The sequence below is a fragment of the Bombus fervidus genome, chromosome 1 (assembly GCF_041682495.2).
Source record: "Bombus fervidus isolate BK054 chromosome 1, iyBomFerv1, whole genome shotgun sequence".
Classification (NCBI taxonomy): Eukaryota; Metazoa; Arthropoda; class Insecta; order Hymenoptera; family Apidae; genus Bombus; species Bombus fervidus.
The window spans coordinates 8,573,815-8,592,408 of NC_091517.1; the positions used below are offsets into that span (position 1 = coordinate 8,573,815).

General features: G+C 34.3%; 1 protein-coding gene across 3 annotated transcripts in view; it reads right to left on the bottom strand.

Annotated features, from left to right (window-relative positions):
• Positions 1 to 724: 724 nt before the first annotated feature.
• Positions 725 to 18,594, bottom strand: part of LOC139987785 (lateral signaling target protein 2 homolog) — a 46,822-nt gene continuing 28,952 nt past the window's right edge. Inside the window, exons 2-7 of one of the 3 annotated variants that reach the window (XM_072004587.1) lie at positions 12,673 to 13,095; positions 9,740 to 10,096; positions 6,291 to 8,632; positions 5,892 to 6,178; positions 3,793 to 4,086; positions 725 to 1,516 (exon numbers count right to left, since the gene is read on the bottom strand). In XM_072004587.1, the coding sequence (XP_071860688.1) occupies positions 3,809 to 4,086; positions 5,892 to 6,178; positions 6,291 to 8,632; positions 9,740 to 10,096; positions 12,673 to 13,095 (3,687 nt within the window). In that variant the 3' untranslated portion in view covers positions 725 to 1,516; positions 3,793 to 3,808. Of the gene's footprint in view, positions 1,517 to 1,990; positions 4,087 to 5,891; positions 6,179 to 6,290; positions 8,633 to 9,739; positions 10,097 to 12,672; positions 13,096 to 18,594 lie in introns of those variants that run through there. The other 2 variants (XM_072004665.1, XM_072004501.1) reach the window with 2 other exon arrangements.

Genomic DNA, 18,594 nt, shown 5'->3' on the forward strand with positions numbered 1-18,594 from the left:
CTATAATTAAAAAAAAAAAAAGAGTACTTAGCTTTGGATATTTATTACATTCCTGCACCTGGAAATTTCCTATAAATGCATAAAAATTCGCAATCTAATGTGATAAATTTCGATCCATGTGATATATATATATATATTATATATTATATATATAATATATTATTATAATATATTATATTATTATATATATTATATTATTATATATATTATATTATATATATTATATATATATATTTCATCGATAATTTCATGTCGATTCATTGACAAAACTCGTATTCATATGAGAGGGTGGCGTTTAATCAAGAGAAAACTTATTGTCACGTAAATTTGGCACAGAAATTAGCAACAGGCCGCTGCACGTGTACGCTATGCTTCGAAGAATCGTCAGATCGTAGTACACTCAGTGTGATGCTAGTAAATATCGCTATTTAAAGCTTACGTGAAAGTCACAGTGTACGATTAACGGGTTTATAATGTATTATCACGATTCGCCAGCGCGTGTACTTCGAATGCCGGTGAAAAACGGAAAGTTCGCTCTCTCCCTTCGTTCTGTCACGATCATCACACAGTTCGCTTTTCTCTTATACGCTCGCCCGCAAGTTTTCGCGCTATTTACAACAGTCGTCGATTCTCGAATCGCCGGTTCCGACCCGAGCAACTTTATACTCAATTGTCTTTCTAATAAAGGAAGAAAGTGGAGCAACAACGTTTTTCTCAGAACATATTTCGAGTGGAAGAAATGCAAATTAGTTGATCAAATTCGTAATGTTTCGCATATTTCAATACACATTTTAATATTTCAATGGAAATTCGAAAGGGTTGATTACATTGAATTGCGGTTGTGTGGAATAAAAATATTTCACAATTTCTCTTAATTACATTCTTAAAAACTTTCGTAATTTTCTTTTTCCTTTTTTACATATTTCGATAGAAATTCGAAAGAGTCGATTATAGTGTATTAGATTCTTACGTTTTAAAAATTTTTCAGAATTTCTATTAATTCCTTATAATTTCTTGTATTTTTGTTCCACATATTTCAATACACATTTCAGAGGAAATTCCAAGAAGTTGATTAGATTGAATGAAAGTTTCGTGTCTTACAGATGTTTTGATATTTCTATCAATTCGTTTATTCGAGTATTGAGATTATGAGTATTGACATCGCGTTTATCATAGTAATTTCTCCCACTAAGAATACGTATTGATGTAAACGTCTCTCCTTCCAACGAAAGAGTTTCGTCGATAGAATATGATAGTAGTTTAAACAAGATCACGGCCCACCTATCGCTAGTCCCATTGTCGCTGGTTTGATATTAAACATTTAGATACCGCTATTTGATCACCATCGCTGAGCGAACATTTGATATAATGCACAGTTAGCCGACTCATAAGGGCCATTTAATTTCCTTTTTCTTCTTTTTTTCTTATTCTCAGTCTATGGTATTCGCATTTTCTCGCAGATCTTCATAGGCTTCTCTTTAATGCCTTTAACTATCTAAGAATCTTGCGTTCTCACCTAAAAAGAGTATATTCCAAAATTAAATACATATATATATATATGTATATATGTATATACAATATATAAATACAAACATTTATATTTTATAATTCGATACCGAGATATTCTTTAACTCTCACAGCTATAGTGGGTGCGACGATTTGCCTTTAGTTCAAAGAATTGTACGATTTCAATATATAAGAGTAAAACATAATTCTAAAATAAATTCTTTTGTTGGTTCCTTTGCTAAAACTGCTTCTGAAGATCAAATAATATGGACAAATAAAGAAGCTAAGTGTTAATGTGAAATTTGAGCGGCTCCTCATTTATACAGCAAGTCTTTAGGCTTTTACTGTACTAAATTTTTATATTTGATTGCATTACATTAGGTTTCGAGTATAAGCAGCGCAAAATTACACTTCTCGCGTGGACCTTTTATCTTAAACGATGTTCGTGTCGCTTGTAGATTTCAAATAAAGTAGACACACCTCATGTCTTGTAACAAAGTTTATTTCAAAATTTCAACAAATTCTTACACTATGAATCACTCTGTTCTCGCTTGTACCATAAAACTCGTCGCATCCAGTATAGTCTATAGATAACTCTGACAATAATCTTCCCCCTTTTACAAACCGATTTAGTCCGATCTAATCAAGAATACGAATTGCATTATACTTATACAAATGTGTCATAAAATGTAGATATAACTTCTCATAAAGAAATATTTGTATCGATCATTCATATGCGTTATTTAAATAATTATTAACAACTATTCAAATTATTATCAAAATTATAAAGAAATATTTTAAAGGATATTAACTGACAATGTTTATAAAATATTATTACTCGTTTAATAATATTATATACGGTACATTCACGATAAAATCAATATTTTACAATATAACAGATTTATAAATTTAGTAAAATGTAAAACAATGGTATTGTTAAACAATATTTCACATATGTCCTCGCATTTTTTGCTCTCGTGTTTGAAGTTATATCCAACATTCTACAACGAGTTCTCCGATAAAATATAAAACTAACGATTCTCGTGCGGATAAAGTATGACACGACGAAACGAGATGTTCGATTGCGTATTTATATATATTATCCGTTATTATTAAGTGAACACTCGTAACGGAAGAAGATAAAATTCAAAACGGAACGCGGACGAAGATAAAGAAAAAATAAAAAGGGAACAGAGACGATATACAGGGAATACTCTGTGTGATATAATCGCACATATCCTAAATAAAAAGCAACAATTGCGAATCTTCTTTCTTATTTTTTCCTTTTTTTTTTTTTTTTTTGTTTCTTTCATTTGTTTCTGAATACCTCCTTATCACCTATACGAGCAAGTAAGATTAAATTATGGTACAACTGCTTTTGGAAATTAGCTCCTTTAGAATCGTTCGATCACGTCGTGTAAAAATATTAGCGATGGGCGCCGATATACATATACTCTAACTGTACGGTTTTAAGTGCACGTAAATATACAAATAGCGCAAAGAACGACCAAATAGTGTCAACGTTCCTTCGATCTTCATCGATTCTCTCCGATTAACTTTCAACGAAGAACATTCCTGATTTATGTTCGCTTAATTTTTATTCTCAAATATAAAAAAAAAAAGAACACAAGTATTATCATGAATTTTCTTCAGTCTCCAAATATACCAAACCAAATGAAAATCGAAAGTACACACCATCGACCATTTGTTAACATATTCCGTATTTGTAACATTTATTCTGAAGGAGGCTCTATGCGTTGAAACTTTGAAATACGTTGCGACACATACATCCACATCTACGTTTCGCGATACATCTTACGATATACGTAAATCTGTATTGACGAATCGGTATCAAAATGAAATTGTATCGATGTAGAAATCGGGATTCCGAACATACTTTTACAAAAAATAAATTTTCTTCCAAAAGAAATCTTTTTTAATTTTTTATTTGTTACGATCAACGTACTTCCTACTAATAAAAATAATACTGGAGTTGGAAAATAACCAGACACCTTGAACCACATGATTCAACGTATCGTGTCGCAAATTGAGATCGCGAAGGTAAACTGAAATTGATAAAAATTTCATGAAACGTAAGTGTCGACACATGCATAGCGACATGTTTCAACGTACAGAGCGGGCTTTAGAGAGGCAAACTATTTTCGATCGTTATAGTTAGAAGAAAAGGAAACGGATGCAACGATCCGCGGGCGCGCGACAACGGGCCTAACATTTTAAAATATCAAGTAAACGATTCATTTTCTATCAGTCACCCTCGTCACACACCTCGTTGATCCAAAGCTCAGCTCGCTGGCGTCACTGGGGACACCGTGAACGGCGTCACCTGATACAGGAAACACCTGTTGCATACCCTGACAGGCTTCGTGTGCCCATAACGGGGCAGGGGAACGTTGTTGCTGCTGCAACGACCGCAGAACACCTTGCCACAATTTCTGCAATGGTGTCTGCGTCTCACCACCGTGAACCCTGCTTGACACGCCATACAACGTGGTGCGTCGTTATCCGGTATCCAAGCTGGTGCCCTCTCCACACACTCCTCGCCACGCTCGGTTATGGTCGCTACAAACAAGATTTTCTTGTGTTACTGTACGAAATTTATAATAAATGCATTTATGTACAACCAAAGAAATATTATGTTATAACTAAAGATTATATATAGGAGGCAGTTCCTGAAATGAGTCCCAACGCTCGTAATTCGTGACCCGAGTTTGCAGCAATAAATAAAAAATAATACCAATACTATAGAGAGTATGTTAGAAATTGGTAACCAAATTTGTATGGTACAATTATGGTACATATATGATATCGTATCCCACGCACCCTAAAATTTTCCTTTTTGAAATGTAAACTTTTCCAGTTTATGAGGCAGTATCGTAGGAATGCTTAAAAATTGAAGTGGAATGCTTACAGTCTGCAACATGTGTTTTGCACTAACATTTTAGACACTGTCAAAGGTAGGTATTCAAAGGCTCCTGATATTCTGATGGTATTCACTTCATGCAGCAATAAACCGGTCTTTCAGTATTATCAGACTGTCAATAGGATTATTATCGCAAATTATACTTTTTCGATGACCTTGTAAATAAACAAATCGCTCATACGCGAAGTGAATAACTGTGCAGTCAATATTAACCCAGCTATACAGGTAACTGCCTTATTTATCAGATAATAACGTCTTATCTATCAGTTAAGTAAACTTATTTACTGTGACATAAACTGCCTTCGATAGCATAATAATTTATTCTAAACACTAAATTATTTCTGAGAGAAGAAGTGTTGACAATGTTTGTAATATTAGGACAGTTAATCATCTTAAATCTCAAAGTATATATACAAATTTATATCCCGAAAAGAGAAAATTTTGAAAATTTCACGAGGCATTCCTTGTGAAAAAATAAGAAGAAAATATAGAAGAATGTTTATTCATGCGACGTTTTCGAGAAAATCGAGTTTGAAAATTTATTTTAAATTTTATTTTGGAATTTTATTTCAAGCTTATTTTCCTCGAAAACAAAGCATTTTTTGAAAAAATTTTATTCCACATATTCGACTTATTTTCACGTGTAGAATAACGTCCTGTCGATCATTTACTCCTGTCCAGTCTGGAATTAACCATATTCAAGTACGCTTGACAAATCTTCAAATTCGATTTTCTTGAGAACAAAGAGTCATAATACGAACAGGTTTTATTCTGTTTTCTTCTTATTTTTTTTTATAAAGAATTGTCTCATGTCCGCTTAAACATGTTATACGGTCTGATCGGTATGATCCATTTTCATTCCTTATCCGTAAAGTAAATATGGTATTAATGTTTGGTCACCTTTCTCTGAAACACACTGTATAAAATAATATTCACATCATGGTTTGTTTTGAATTAATTAGCATTTCAAGATCAATTCTCCGAGGGTGAACATAACATCTAATTTATTTTACTATTTTACTAGGTGTTCCTATTGTTTGAAATATTTTCTGGGAAACAGAGCGTGTAACCGTGAACTTTCTCCGATATTAATATCATCAAAAGTAATGATAAAGATACACACTAGATAGAGCAACAGAACTGTTCAATTAAAATTAGAAGATTGTATATATTTAAAAATTAACCATCGGATAATCATTACTCGGCTGTATAATTTGCAATTTAATTTTGTTATTGCTTCTTTAAAAATTCATATACCACCTGTATTAACGAAACGTGTAATGAAATATTATAGTGATCACTTATTACCCAGGTAATTTCGATGCATCCAATTATTCTTTGTTCGTATTTAGACCCCACACGTGTTTCAATACATACAATTTTCTTAAAATACAGATATCAGGCTTATGAAAACTTGGGCATAAATAAAGGAAAGAATACGTACACGTATTATGATCGGTGGTGATGGCAGTCTCTTCCAAATCGTCCTCGTATTCTTGTAATAAATCCTGTCGATCATGATTTGTAACCGTATCGTTCAACGGGCTTGTCACATGATTTTCAGATACTGAACTTTCATCCTTTATCTCACCGTCTTCCACGGTTTGACTACTGTTCATCAGGAACACACACTTCAAAATATTGCGCAGATCCGATGCGAAATTAGTCTGCAGTTGATCTGCCACACCGGCTATACAAACGAATAAACGATGAACGAGATCTTCGGATGACCTGAAAAAGGGATTAGCCAGGAATTAATTGCCAAAGAATTTATAATCAAGCAATTGAAACAAAAACAAAAAATTAAGGATTATGAAACGAAGAAAAGCAAAATAAACTTTACCGAAATTTCGCTCGAATCTTGTAATTGTTCGCAATCTCAGCGGCCTGCATAGCCAAGGCTATCTCCTCGTCGTCCTGACAATCGCTTTGAAACTCGCTGGTCTCCGAACTCGAGTCACAGCAACTCGAGCAGCTCGAACTAGACCCAACATCCGGTTTGTGAACCAGGATATGATCCGAACTGACCGACTGCGTCCCTTGAACCGTGGTTGCGTTCACTAGCCTCACAGCTCGCGTGGCTCTCTGCGTGTTATTGTCTTTTTGTATTCCATACGACACGGTCTGCGTCGTGACCGGCGAGACTATCTCATTTGCCAGGCCGCTTTTATCCGTTCTTGGTCCCAAACCATCGTTCATCAGTTCATTAGGACTTCTACTTCCTAATTTTCTCTTGGTCTGCTCCGACCTGGGATTAGCTCGTTCGTACTTGTCTCTCTTTTCAAAGTCTCTCCTCTTCATTCTGATAATTTGCTCTGACCTAGATCTCCTATGATCGAGAAGCTTTCTATTTTGCGGAGACGAGTTTCTCTGAGCTCTGGAAGCGATACTAGAAGTCCTCTGGCCTGATCCAGGCGTGCTACGAGTTTCGAAGTGCTGCAACCGCGGACTAGCGTGAGGGCTGCTTCCAAAATTAGGCATCTGCCTGGTGTTCTGGCTGGGATGCAGACTTGCTCCGTAACTGATCAGCCTAGGATTCAAACAACGATCCGTCGAGTTTGATCTGGAGCTCTCCGTGCTCGCCGACGAGCGTACGTTTTGAAAGTTCTGCACCCTGCTCTCCTGTACCCCGTGATGAAGTTTTTGCCCGTTCCGTTCGTGCTTACGTTGATGCCGTCTCCTCTGCTTCTCGTCCTTCATCTTCTTCGACGTTGTGATCTTATCCTGAGTATACTGCTCGATCTTCGAGCCGATCTTTTCAATGTTCTGCGACGTGGACGGGCAGTTTTCACACTTCAGATCGCTCCAGAATTCTTTCCTCGAAGTAGACGCATCAATGCTTAAATTCAGATTTTCCCAATTTTCTGAATAATTGATCTGAAAACTAGACTGGTTCGAGTCGCAGACGGAAATCTGCCCATTGCCGTACGCGACTCCAACAAACTCTTCGTTCGTCCCATCGAAGTTGGACGATATTCGTGGAATGTTTTTCACAGCCTCTGTGTTGGCCGCGTGCAGATTGTGCACCTCGATCGAGTGGTCCAACGACGCGACTGTCTTCACGCTTCTTAGACTACAGACGCACGAGTTATCCGATATCGTGGAGCTCTTTCTCTTCGGTGAATTCAAATTGGAACAAGAATAACTAGTATTCTCTTGCGTGTCTTCGTCATCTAATCCGTGCTCGTCCTCTTGGATCTCGTTGGCGAAAGTCTTCTTCTCTTCGGGACTCTTATCGTACAAACTGGTATTCTCCGACGAAATCACCGTACAAATTCCCGAGTCAGTCTGCTCGGAGATCTCGTTCTGACACTCTCCATCCAGCAACAAATTCGATAACGTTTTATTTGCCTCGGATATCAGCTTCTTCGAATCCAAGTCAGGCAAAGAGTTTTGAATGTGTACCGTCTCACCAGTCACGTTGTTCTCGTGCGACACTTGGTTCAGCAGATACTGCGTTTGAGGGATTTCGATGTGATGATCGGAGCTGCCTAAAATCTCGGTGATATCCGAGGTGATAAATTCGTCTTGCTGTTTGTGTAATTGTTCGCCACATCTATTCTCGTTTACGCTTGAAATACTATCTTCTGGAACGACCTGCTCCACCATCGAATCTACCATTGAAACAGGACTCGCGGGACATTCTATTCTTCTGGAGCAAGGACTATCGTCGCAAGATAAGTATCTACTGCTGTTCGAAGAGCTTGCTGGCTTTTTAATATGATACTGCACTTCGTCACCAACACTTTCTCGTTCACTGGATGTCCTCGTGTTACCGTTACACCTCACAGCCTCCTCGTACCCGTTCACGGATATGTTTAAGCGATTAGGCCCGGTTTCTACCATTGTTCCCCGGTCCTCCACCTCCTGATCGCTATTCCCTTCTGTCAAACGGCTTTCTTCCTCTAAGATTTGAACCACGTCGTCCGCCACCTCGTCCATATTGTTCCCCGTGTTTCTCGTCACTGTGTAAAAATCTACGATGAAGTCTTTACAGTTCGGATAACCGGTATAAAAATTGTGAACGAACTCCTCCAGGTCGGGAATGTCCTGGCACGCGGACGACTTTGACGACTGCGTGATGGGACCCGGAGGCTCCTCGTTCGAGCACAGCAGTTTCTCCAGCATGTAGAGCTCGCGGTTGTTTAATGTCCAAAGAAGTTCTCTTATTTTTAGAAGAAGCGACTGCAACGGAAAGAGAAACTACCTTCAATATTGCAGTGACTTTGTTTTACTTTTCAATTGTTATTACATTTTCATTTGTCTTATTTTGACGAAAATTCTTTAATTGCTTTATTAAATAAATCTATTAAATTAATAAAATAATAAAATAAATTATTAAAACAAAAAGGCTTACTTAAATTTTGCGTTTGCCAGTTTTTGTTACTTAACCGTGTAAATATTTCAAATATCTAAGAATTGATGATAGAAAAAAATAGACCATGTTTTTGTAGAATTATTTTGAAGTTACATTTTCTAAACTCATGTAAAATATTGGGCACATATTTCAGATACGTTTAGTTCAATTGAGATGAAATATTGGTTATGTAAATAAACATAATGGATTGAAGTTGAAATACATGATATAAACGTGCATGAAACGAGTCTCTGATAATAGCTACAAAATAAAAAGATCGCATACATTCTGTACTTGAATATTGATGTCCAACGATGATCTTGATAAGAAATCTTCTGGCGTTAACAAAAATAAGAAGTATATAAATAGTATGGATATATAAAGGAAATTAAAAGCCCATTGAGAATAACTTATTAGTATTATTGCATTTTTATATCTAGCAAAATTAAATCTATTTATAATCCACTAAAATTACTGTGAAGAAAGAAACCGAAATCTTGCATTATCTATGAAAGTTTGTCGAACTTCTAAATTATGCAATCTCTGCACAAGTCGTAATTTTACATTCAACTCTGAATCTCATTAAATTGTCACGTAATCTATTTTGCCTATTCAAAATTACAAACCTGAATTACAAAATTAAAAACCTAAAATCAAAAGTCGAAATTACGTCGCAATTTTGAAACTTCGATGCAAAATATAATGATTTTCAATTATCACTACTGCATTTTCATCGATTTCTCTGCTTTCGTTTCTTCCACATCAAAACTATCAAGATTTATTAAAATAACGTGTTCTATATTTTTTACGATCGAAGACTAAAAGAAGAGAAGAAAAAGATAAATGACATGTTCTATCTTTTTTACAGAAAAAGTTTCAAAATTGTGTAAGTGATGCTTAATTACAGCCGACTGTAATCGGCGATCTCCGCTTACCCTAAAAGGTCTAAACACTTCGCTGATGTTGTCGGGGGAATTGAGGCACAGAGGGCCTCCAGGCGGAGCCAAGAGGCCAGAAACAATCGCCAAACGAGGAATAGTAAACATCAGAGCCGGCTCGTAATTATCTACATCGGCCTGGCTGAGCAATCCACGTTCGAGAGCTCTTTGCAGCGTCTCCGAAAATAAAACGCAAACGAGCTCCTGCTGCTCGTACTCCTTCGTCGATTTCACTGGTACCATGGCGCCCACATAGCACAGCTCGAAATCGGCGAACAACCGGTCGAAGATCTTCAGCGACTCGATCAGCTTCTCCAGTGATGGGTCCAACGGGTATTGCGTCTGAAAAAGGTACTAATCAATAGAAAAGTTAGATGATTAGTATTTCAAATAGAAAGTATCATTTTTGAAGTAGGAAATATTTGTTAATAACAATAAATTATTTATTGTTGCTTAATATTACATTTAAAGGATTCAGAGAAAAAGAGACAGAAACAAATAGAAAGGAGCAGGTTAGTAAGAAAAATGAGATAAAGAATTATCTAAAATATTTTTTGATGAATGTTTAATTCTTTATTTATTTTATTGTTTAATTAATTTAATGTTTGTTATAGTATGGTCTATTAAATACTAACTCAATAAAATGTGTAATTACATTACATATTAAATACATTAGTAATTCTAAAATTAACTTCATATAACCCGTAAAAAGAATCTGGAAATATTAAAACGGATATAAAACGTTGAACCATTTAATTAAATGCAAATATACAAGATTCTGAAACTGGCTGGCCTAATTACTCTGTTGTCTCGCTGGAATGATTCCCTGTTCTTAACTCACGTGAAAGCATGCATAAATTTGATTGACCCACTACATTGTTTTTACTGACAATGTATCATTGTTTTCCTATAACGTTTCAAAGGTTTACTTGCTGCCAAAAACAATATTATGACTAAACTACGGATGTGTACGCAATTATGGAAGAATTAAATATGCAACAATGTACTGAATGTGTATTATATGCAAAAATATACAAATTATGTTTTCATAATAAAATACTTGTTACGATAATATCTAATAATATTTAGAGTGGAGAACAAACTTTTATTCAACCACACTATTCATCTCACCTCTTTTCGTCTTTGTATCCCTTTAAACATCTTCTTTATCAATTTTCAAATACATATTTTATTGAAAAGTATAAAACAGATTAAATAAATCGCGGAATATATATATATATATCGACTATCGGAACTAAGCGCTATTTAAATATTGTCTATGTTTTAATAACATCTATCATATGCATATATAAAAATTCAAAGAGAACATCAGATTTAAGTTCCGTTCCTTTACTTATGTCTTCATAAAAACATGAATTTGCATAATGTCCGTTCGGTTATATTCATACAATCGTGAACTCAATATTAATTACGTTTATTTATTGACACACATTTATCATTCGAACACATCAACGATATACGATGGATTATTAAATAATGAATGGAAGGAGAGAAAAACAGAAAAACAAAATAATACAAATCATAATATATCGATTACGAGTACCTTTTTTGTTTGAAAAAATGCCGACACACGAATAATTACCGTGTCCTCGAAAGATCGCACGAAAGAGAAAGTTGCATGTACTCAGCAATGCAGAGTATGTGTTGAAAAGCAACTTCAAAGCGTGCTTCTTGCACGACAAATTTCTACAGAAAGTGTATTTCACTTTCGTAAATCAATGGGCAGGATATAAATATTCTATAAGCAATATTTAAAGAAAGAGACAAAAATTCTGCAAATTTAAAGGTTACCTCAGAATAAATGGTTTATTTTTTTGATAGAAACTAGAGAAATGAAAACAACACAATAGAAATAAATACATACAAATTTATGGCCTTCTCCTTTCTGTAAGAGGATTTTCGATTTCAATAAATCTCATAATTTCAATGTTTCTACAGTGTGCTACTAGAATTACTGGTTGATCTTACCATAAAAATGGGCAAAGTGCAAACGGTTAATATGACTGTCATATCCAATGCCATAGGCAAGGATTCAAGTCCGGAAGTCCAGAGCCTAATAAAGTACACGTTCCTACGATTAACCTGAATATTTTAGGGTTCAACGTTTGCTCCAAATGCACTTACGTAATTCTCGAGATCGACAGACAGAAAAGGAAGGAATGCAGAAATAGGACGCGTCATACTATCATAATAAAATAGATATTTTAAAGAAATAATATCTAATCGTCCTATCGGCAACGCGAATTTTTCAAACTCAAAGCATACGAGGGACAGATTAATACGCGATTGCCTTAATTCGTTAAATTCGTGCAAGAAAATCATAATATTCAATCACAAAATATTCTGATTCTTTCTCCTTTCATCCTCGATTTTTCATGATTGCCGATGATTAGATTTTGATATTTCTATCTTCTCATACACATTCCATAGTGTCCACACGTCCAACGTAAAGTCAACTGTTTCTTTCCTAATACGATTAACAATTAAAGAAAGAGCGAAGTTCAATCGACGACATTGGCCCGTTAACAAAATCGTTTCAAAATAAGCATACGTGCGTTATCAACCAACTGTGTAGTACTAATACGTACTAGTCCAGTACTAATCGATAACAAATGTGGAAAAATTAATTTGTCACATAATTGGACGAGCCATCAAGTTCCAAAAGATATACAGAACCGCGATAATTTTAAAACTATTTATTTCCAGCCAAATACAACAGTGCTTAGCCAAACCATTGTGCTAATTAAAAATATTTTTCACTTCTCTCAATGAATATTATAATTTCACAAAATCTTAAGCCGTTTCTTTATAACACCCTGTATAACTAAATTCGAGCCTATCAGCTGATTCGACATAAAACGATTAGGCGACCCATCGTTAACACTTGGACAAGCACGTATAATAAATACCTTCAGGTTCATGTGACCTTTTAACGCGTGCTCTCTGAGCAAATTCCTGACGATGTCCAACGACTTAGTCAAAGCTCTTGCCAGCGGCCTCATGGCTGAACTTTCAGCCTCCCTATTCATGATCGAGGATCCAGCTGCCAAGCATTCAGCTCCGAACCACAGCTGTCCAGCGAGATTCTCCTGCATCACGTCGTCAGGAAATTTCACCCTGAAGTCTCGGTTTGCCCTGCTCTCCGGAATGAGATCGTCCATTATTTGACTGCATATCGTTAACACTTTATCCTGACAGTGACGCAGCTGGTTAACCAACGTGGTGCATCTTTCTGGCTCCTGACGACCATCGAACGAGTCCAACTCGCAAGCAACCGCGTTCAAAGACTCGTCCGCGTAGAAAAACTGAGCGAGCAGGCTCGTGTCGTCCCTCTGTAACATAAAGACGCATTTTGTTAGAAAGTTCCGTGTTGCAAAGTGCGTTTTCATATCAGACTCATCGGTCAGTCTGAATGTCCGAGATCTCAGTTGCTTATTATATGTTTTATTTTGGATCTCGTCACATGATTTTTCAAGACATGACTTTTTTTGTTATGTACATACAAAATATAAGAGATAAAAATACGTTCTGTTGGAAGGTTCTATAGATAACGGTATTTTAACTTCAGACTTATCAATTAGCCAAAATAACTGGTTTCAATTACTTTTTATAAAAAATTTTGTTTTGGATCTCGTCGCGTGTCTTTTCAAGTGACTACAATATATATAAGTGATATAATTGTATATATGGACTATTTTATTAGATTGTTCGAAAAGTTTCTTTCGTTTTACAAGGAAATAATAGACGCACAATGTTTTTAGTTTTATATTAGTTTATTGAATTATGCACGAACATAGTAATAGAAATAGAACAAAATGGATCACACCTAATTCAATAAAATAATATAAAACAGAAATTGTCGTTCATCTATTATCACCTCAAGAAACGAAAGAAACTTTTCGGACAACCTAATACAAATTCCTCTTTCTCCTCTACTTCCATTTTTCTGAGGCATATATACACGAGGTATACTTTAATATAGCGGAAGTTACGTTGACTGGTTGTGAATGAATTGTATTTGGTTTAGGAAATGCAATTTTTAGAAGCTCACAGCGTTGTGTCCTGTCAGTTATGAATATTATTTCGAATATTTGAATATTACACTAACAATTTCAAGTAAGAGAAATCACTTCCTCCAAAAATTCCACTGACCAAAGCAATTCATAGTGTAGAAAGGACAAAGTACTCTCCGTATCAGGGACGTTAAAACTTTAGACTAAGGAATACAAATATACAAACTAAAGTTAATATTTATCAATAAAGATAAACTATACGTTTGAATCGTAATAATTGTAATATAGTTTTGTAATAGCCAAAGTATATGGACTCTGTTCAATTAGACTCTGATTTAAATTACCTTAAAAATATTAAATTATTATAAAATATTAATATAAAAATTACTTTTAAAATGCTATAAATGTTTAAAGTTTTGTTAAGGATTTGATCGTTTCACTTGAAACGAATAAATGAAGTAAAATTCCAATATTTTGAAATCATCGTAATACAATTAATAGTATGAAAAAATCGACATACGTATACCAATATTTATTTTTAACTGAATGCAATCAGAACATTTTGTCACGTAGTGACTCGTCCTTTCAACACGATCACGGAAAAATTTCCAAGATATCTTTATTGCACTCGAATATGACCATGGAAAGATGAATTAACAACGACAAAGATTATAGTTTACTTGTCTCGTTGTGTTATATTACATATCTCGAGCTTTATCAGAAGACATGTTTAATTAAGTTCTTCGTGTATTCGCGAGGTCATGAAGGCTACGTGCCTAGCCAATCATTATCACGTAAAAAAATTCGATAAACGCCCTAACACAGAGATAAGCTTCCGTCCTAGCGTACTTCTAAGAATATATTTAATTATTTCGGCGATATCATTTTTCCATTTTTTTTTATTCACACGATCCTGCATAATTTGGAACTATTAATAACAATTACGTATTAAACCATAATTTTGCATAGTGAAATAAAATGCTTCTTTGTTCGTTACATTTCTCTCTCTAAAAAGGAAGGAAAGTAGAAACACTAACAATGGAAATTAATTCTATGATTTTTTTAACACTACTTACATTTATAAAAAAAATTATTATTTCGCTATTAAAGGATTAGTTCAGTAAATGAATGTATTACAAGTGTAATGATCTATAACAAAATAGTTGTTACAACATAGATAATATTTGGTGTGTGTTAAATAAAGAAGAGTTAAAAATGTTTGGTAATCGTCATAATATGCAACAAAACATAAGCAACATCGCTCTCGACCACTTAGGTTATCATTTTGATCCAATATTGTTTTCGTTCTGACCGTGGCTTTAGAATGGAGGCCACATCTAGTGAATAAATTCACCTTGTGCTGTACAACTTAAGATAAATATGGCACTGTTAAGTATCTTGGCCAAGTCTTGTAATATAAGGAATTTCTCGACAGAGTATTTGCCAACTACTAAACACGAGTTCTAGGAATACAAGCTTGTATTAAACACACAAATTGTCAAGCTAATAACAACGGTAATTAACCTGCGGGTATCTACAATTCTAAAAAAAAGACGTTATTAAAAAATTCAAAAGTTTTGTCAAGTAACAAACTAGATATATTTTGTTTTATTCTAGACGTATATATTTTATTTTAGATATTACAAAAGGTACTATTATTAACGGTCATATAGTCTTCGTATTGTAAAAATCGATGCAAACACAATGATATTAAAAATACAATTTCTACTATGTTTCTTTTAATCCTATCGAACCATTCTTAACGTTTAATAATATTAAAATATTGAAAATAGTAAAATATCGTTCGTCTTAATAGTTATACTCTTAGCTTCTACAGAACTTCGCCAACTATATTCCTGGACTTAAAAGGTTTTTCCTATCTTTCGCTGTTTTACATTAAAATAATCGTCTTTCAATCACAGAGAATATGTTTACCATGTTTTGCGTTTAAAATTCTAATCTTCTCTTCATACGTCGTGAAGCAACCAATATCTACATTCTATCAATTTTAAAAACACGTTTCGCCTCTCTTTTTTTTTTCAAATACGAACCAACAAATACCGTTCATCGATATTTTTACATTGGCGAGAAAACCTTTTTGTCACGCTGTACCTTGTGTAGAACAACGTGAGTAATTACATTAACGAGACAGTTTCTAACAATGAACAACTAAACTTTCGCACGCAGAATTCTATACGTAGTAGTCGAACACGATAACAAGAGACAAATATACAATCAGTCACATACTTCTACTTACACCCCTTGAATATAAAGTATCATAGTAAAACGTTAGCTCGACGTACTTTTGTTGACACACTAAGACAGATATTGTTCAAATGTAACGCAATTTGCTCACACTCACCTCTACTGTGCAAGGTGTTAAAAGAATCAAAAATACAATGTTATAACAATTGCCTGTTATATCTATGTACATGAAATCATAAAAATGATAGGTCTACTATTGTATGAACACATTATTAACAATTCATAAAACAAATAATACAAAGTTGATAAAGTAAATAAATAATATATAATTAATAAATATATGTATTAATATCTCGTAGGTAACGCAATTTTATCCCAAGATTTTTGACACAAATCTTTTAATTTTTCTAATTTCTTTTAGGTACACATTAATAAGAACACTGTTGATATATAAATATAAATAATTTCGTGACAAAACGCATTTTCAGTCTCTTTGATAAGTAAAATACACAAAATTGCACGGGCGTATGTAAACTTTCGTAACTGACTGTACGTAGATACGCTTCAAAAACACAATTCGTGTGCTATGTATTCCATCTCTTCTTTTCCCTTTTCCTGCTTTATATCCTTTCTCCGAAAATTAATCAAATTAATTGGACATTTCCTTTCCGAGTGATGCAACGATCAGTTATTTTCCGTGGCCGTTTGCCGCGAAAAAAGAAAGAGAGAAAGAGAAAAAGAAAGGAAAGCGGCACTCTCCAGAGATATTTATAAATTGATATGAGACCCGTGTTCCTCAGAACAATGACTCTAATTATACCTACGCGATGTAATTAAAAGAGGGAGGAAGGATCCCCTGTGCCATGTTTTACGTTCCGCAAACAGTGATCTTCAATGGACGCGTACAACTACGATCCACTACTAATTACACATCAAACAGCGTTTATTTGTTTAACGGTCAAACCATTTTTTCCTCTCCCTGTTACTCTGTTCGCCTTAACAAACGATTGGAAAATAATCATTTCAAACTTCGTACCATGCACCGCGCTCGCGGCTGAAAAAAAAAGGCGATTCATTCTTTTTATTCTTGCTTATGAAGAATGAATTAATTTTATTCGTACCTGCAAAAGAATTCATTTACAAACGTGGACGAAAGTGGTTAAGGTGTGAAAGAATCAATTTCGACTTTTTCATATTTTTTTATAAGCAAGGATATACTGGAATAAATATCGGCAGTACAATTCACGATTAAAATTATGTATCAGTAACGACAATGAAATCCTACTGTACTTGATTGCTGGCTGGTGATTTTAATTGAAATACTGAAAATAGAAAATAACCCTCAGACTTAAAGGACGAAGAGTCGTAAAAGGAGATGACTAGGTCGTTACATATTGATCTATGATTCCGTTTCCTAGATTACATCTGCATCATTATACTAATGGTCATTATACTAATGGATCTCTAGACAAATTGTGTATAAATGAATTATACGCAACATGTATAATTTAAGTTTTGGAAGCGTGATGCGATAATAATGATGGAAGCGAGCGTGTAATACGTACAATATATTTAAATTTGATACATAAATTACACTGACGAATTCCATGCAGATATAATGGCTATTCTCATGATATTTTCGACTGTGTGGCTGAATTCTCAAGAAGAGCGATTACGGGACCACATTGATTCAAGGAAGAAATGATTCGTACCAACGATAACTCGCACAGCCTAAACGACGAGATTAATTTCGTAATCGTCGAAGAGGAGATCTGTGTAATGGACAAGTGAGTTCCCACAATGTTCGTATCGTGGAACCGTCGACGAATAATTACGAATTATGAAATGTTCGTGACAATCTTCTTCGACGATTGGTTTGATATTAAGGTAGAAAAATATTTTTTAAAATCACAAAGAATATGTTAAGGCAAGAGGGGATCTCATGTAACAACAATAAAAGCAAAGAAAGCGGTTTTTATGAATTTGTTTAGGTCACCTACTGATTATATGAGACTAAAACTTTTTGATATGTAAATATTCAAGTACAAATATAATTTTTAATTTTGGTTCCTATTGTTTATTATCTATTATACGAGCCTTGTGATCATTCCCATAATATAACTATTGTGTGCATATAGAGTGCAGTATAGCATTTATCACGGTTTTCGGAGTGCAAAAGTTAGGAAGTTTAAGGAAGAAAGAAAAACATAAAGAGAGCTGTGGAATGTTCTAGCGTTTAGAAAAGTTTTACTTTTTTTGGCAGATAAATTGAGTTTATATTGCTTAAAGAAATATTATAAATAACTAATCCAATAATAATTTCAGGCTCAATCCCTGGAGAAATTTGTAACAAAGTGAATAAGTTTTATCCGATATTGATTAACCAATTAGTTTTTCAGTTATCGTGCACGCTGGTTCAGAAAGTTATTAAACGTTAAAGTTTAAAAAGTAAAACAAAATTACATTTATACTTCAAGGTTACATTTACATCCCAAAAAAATCTAGTTCCATATAACCACCAATAGATAGCCTAAAAAATATTCATAAAAATTATTTACTTCTATTGTTATTATTTGAGAATCCTCTCTTCAAGTTTGAATCAATTTATATCAA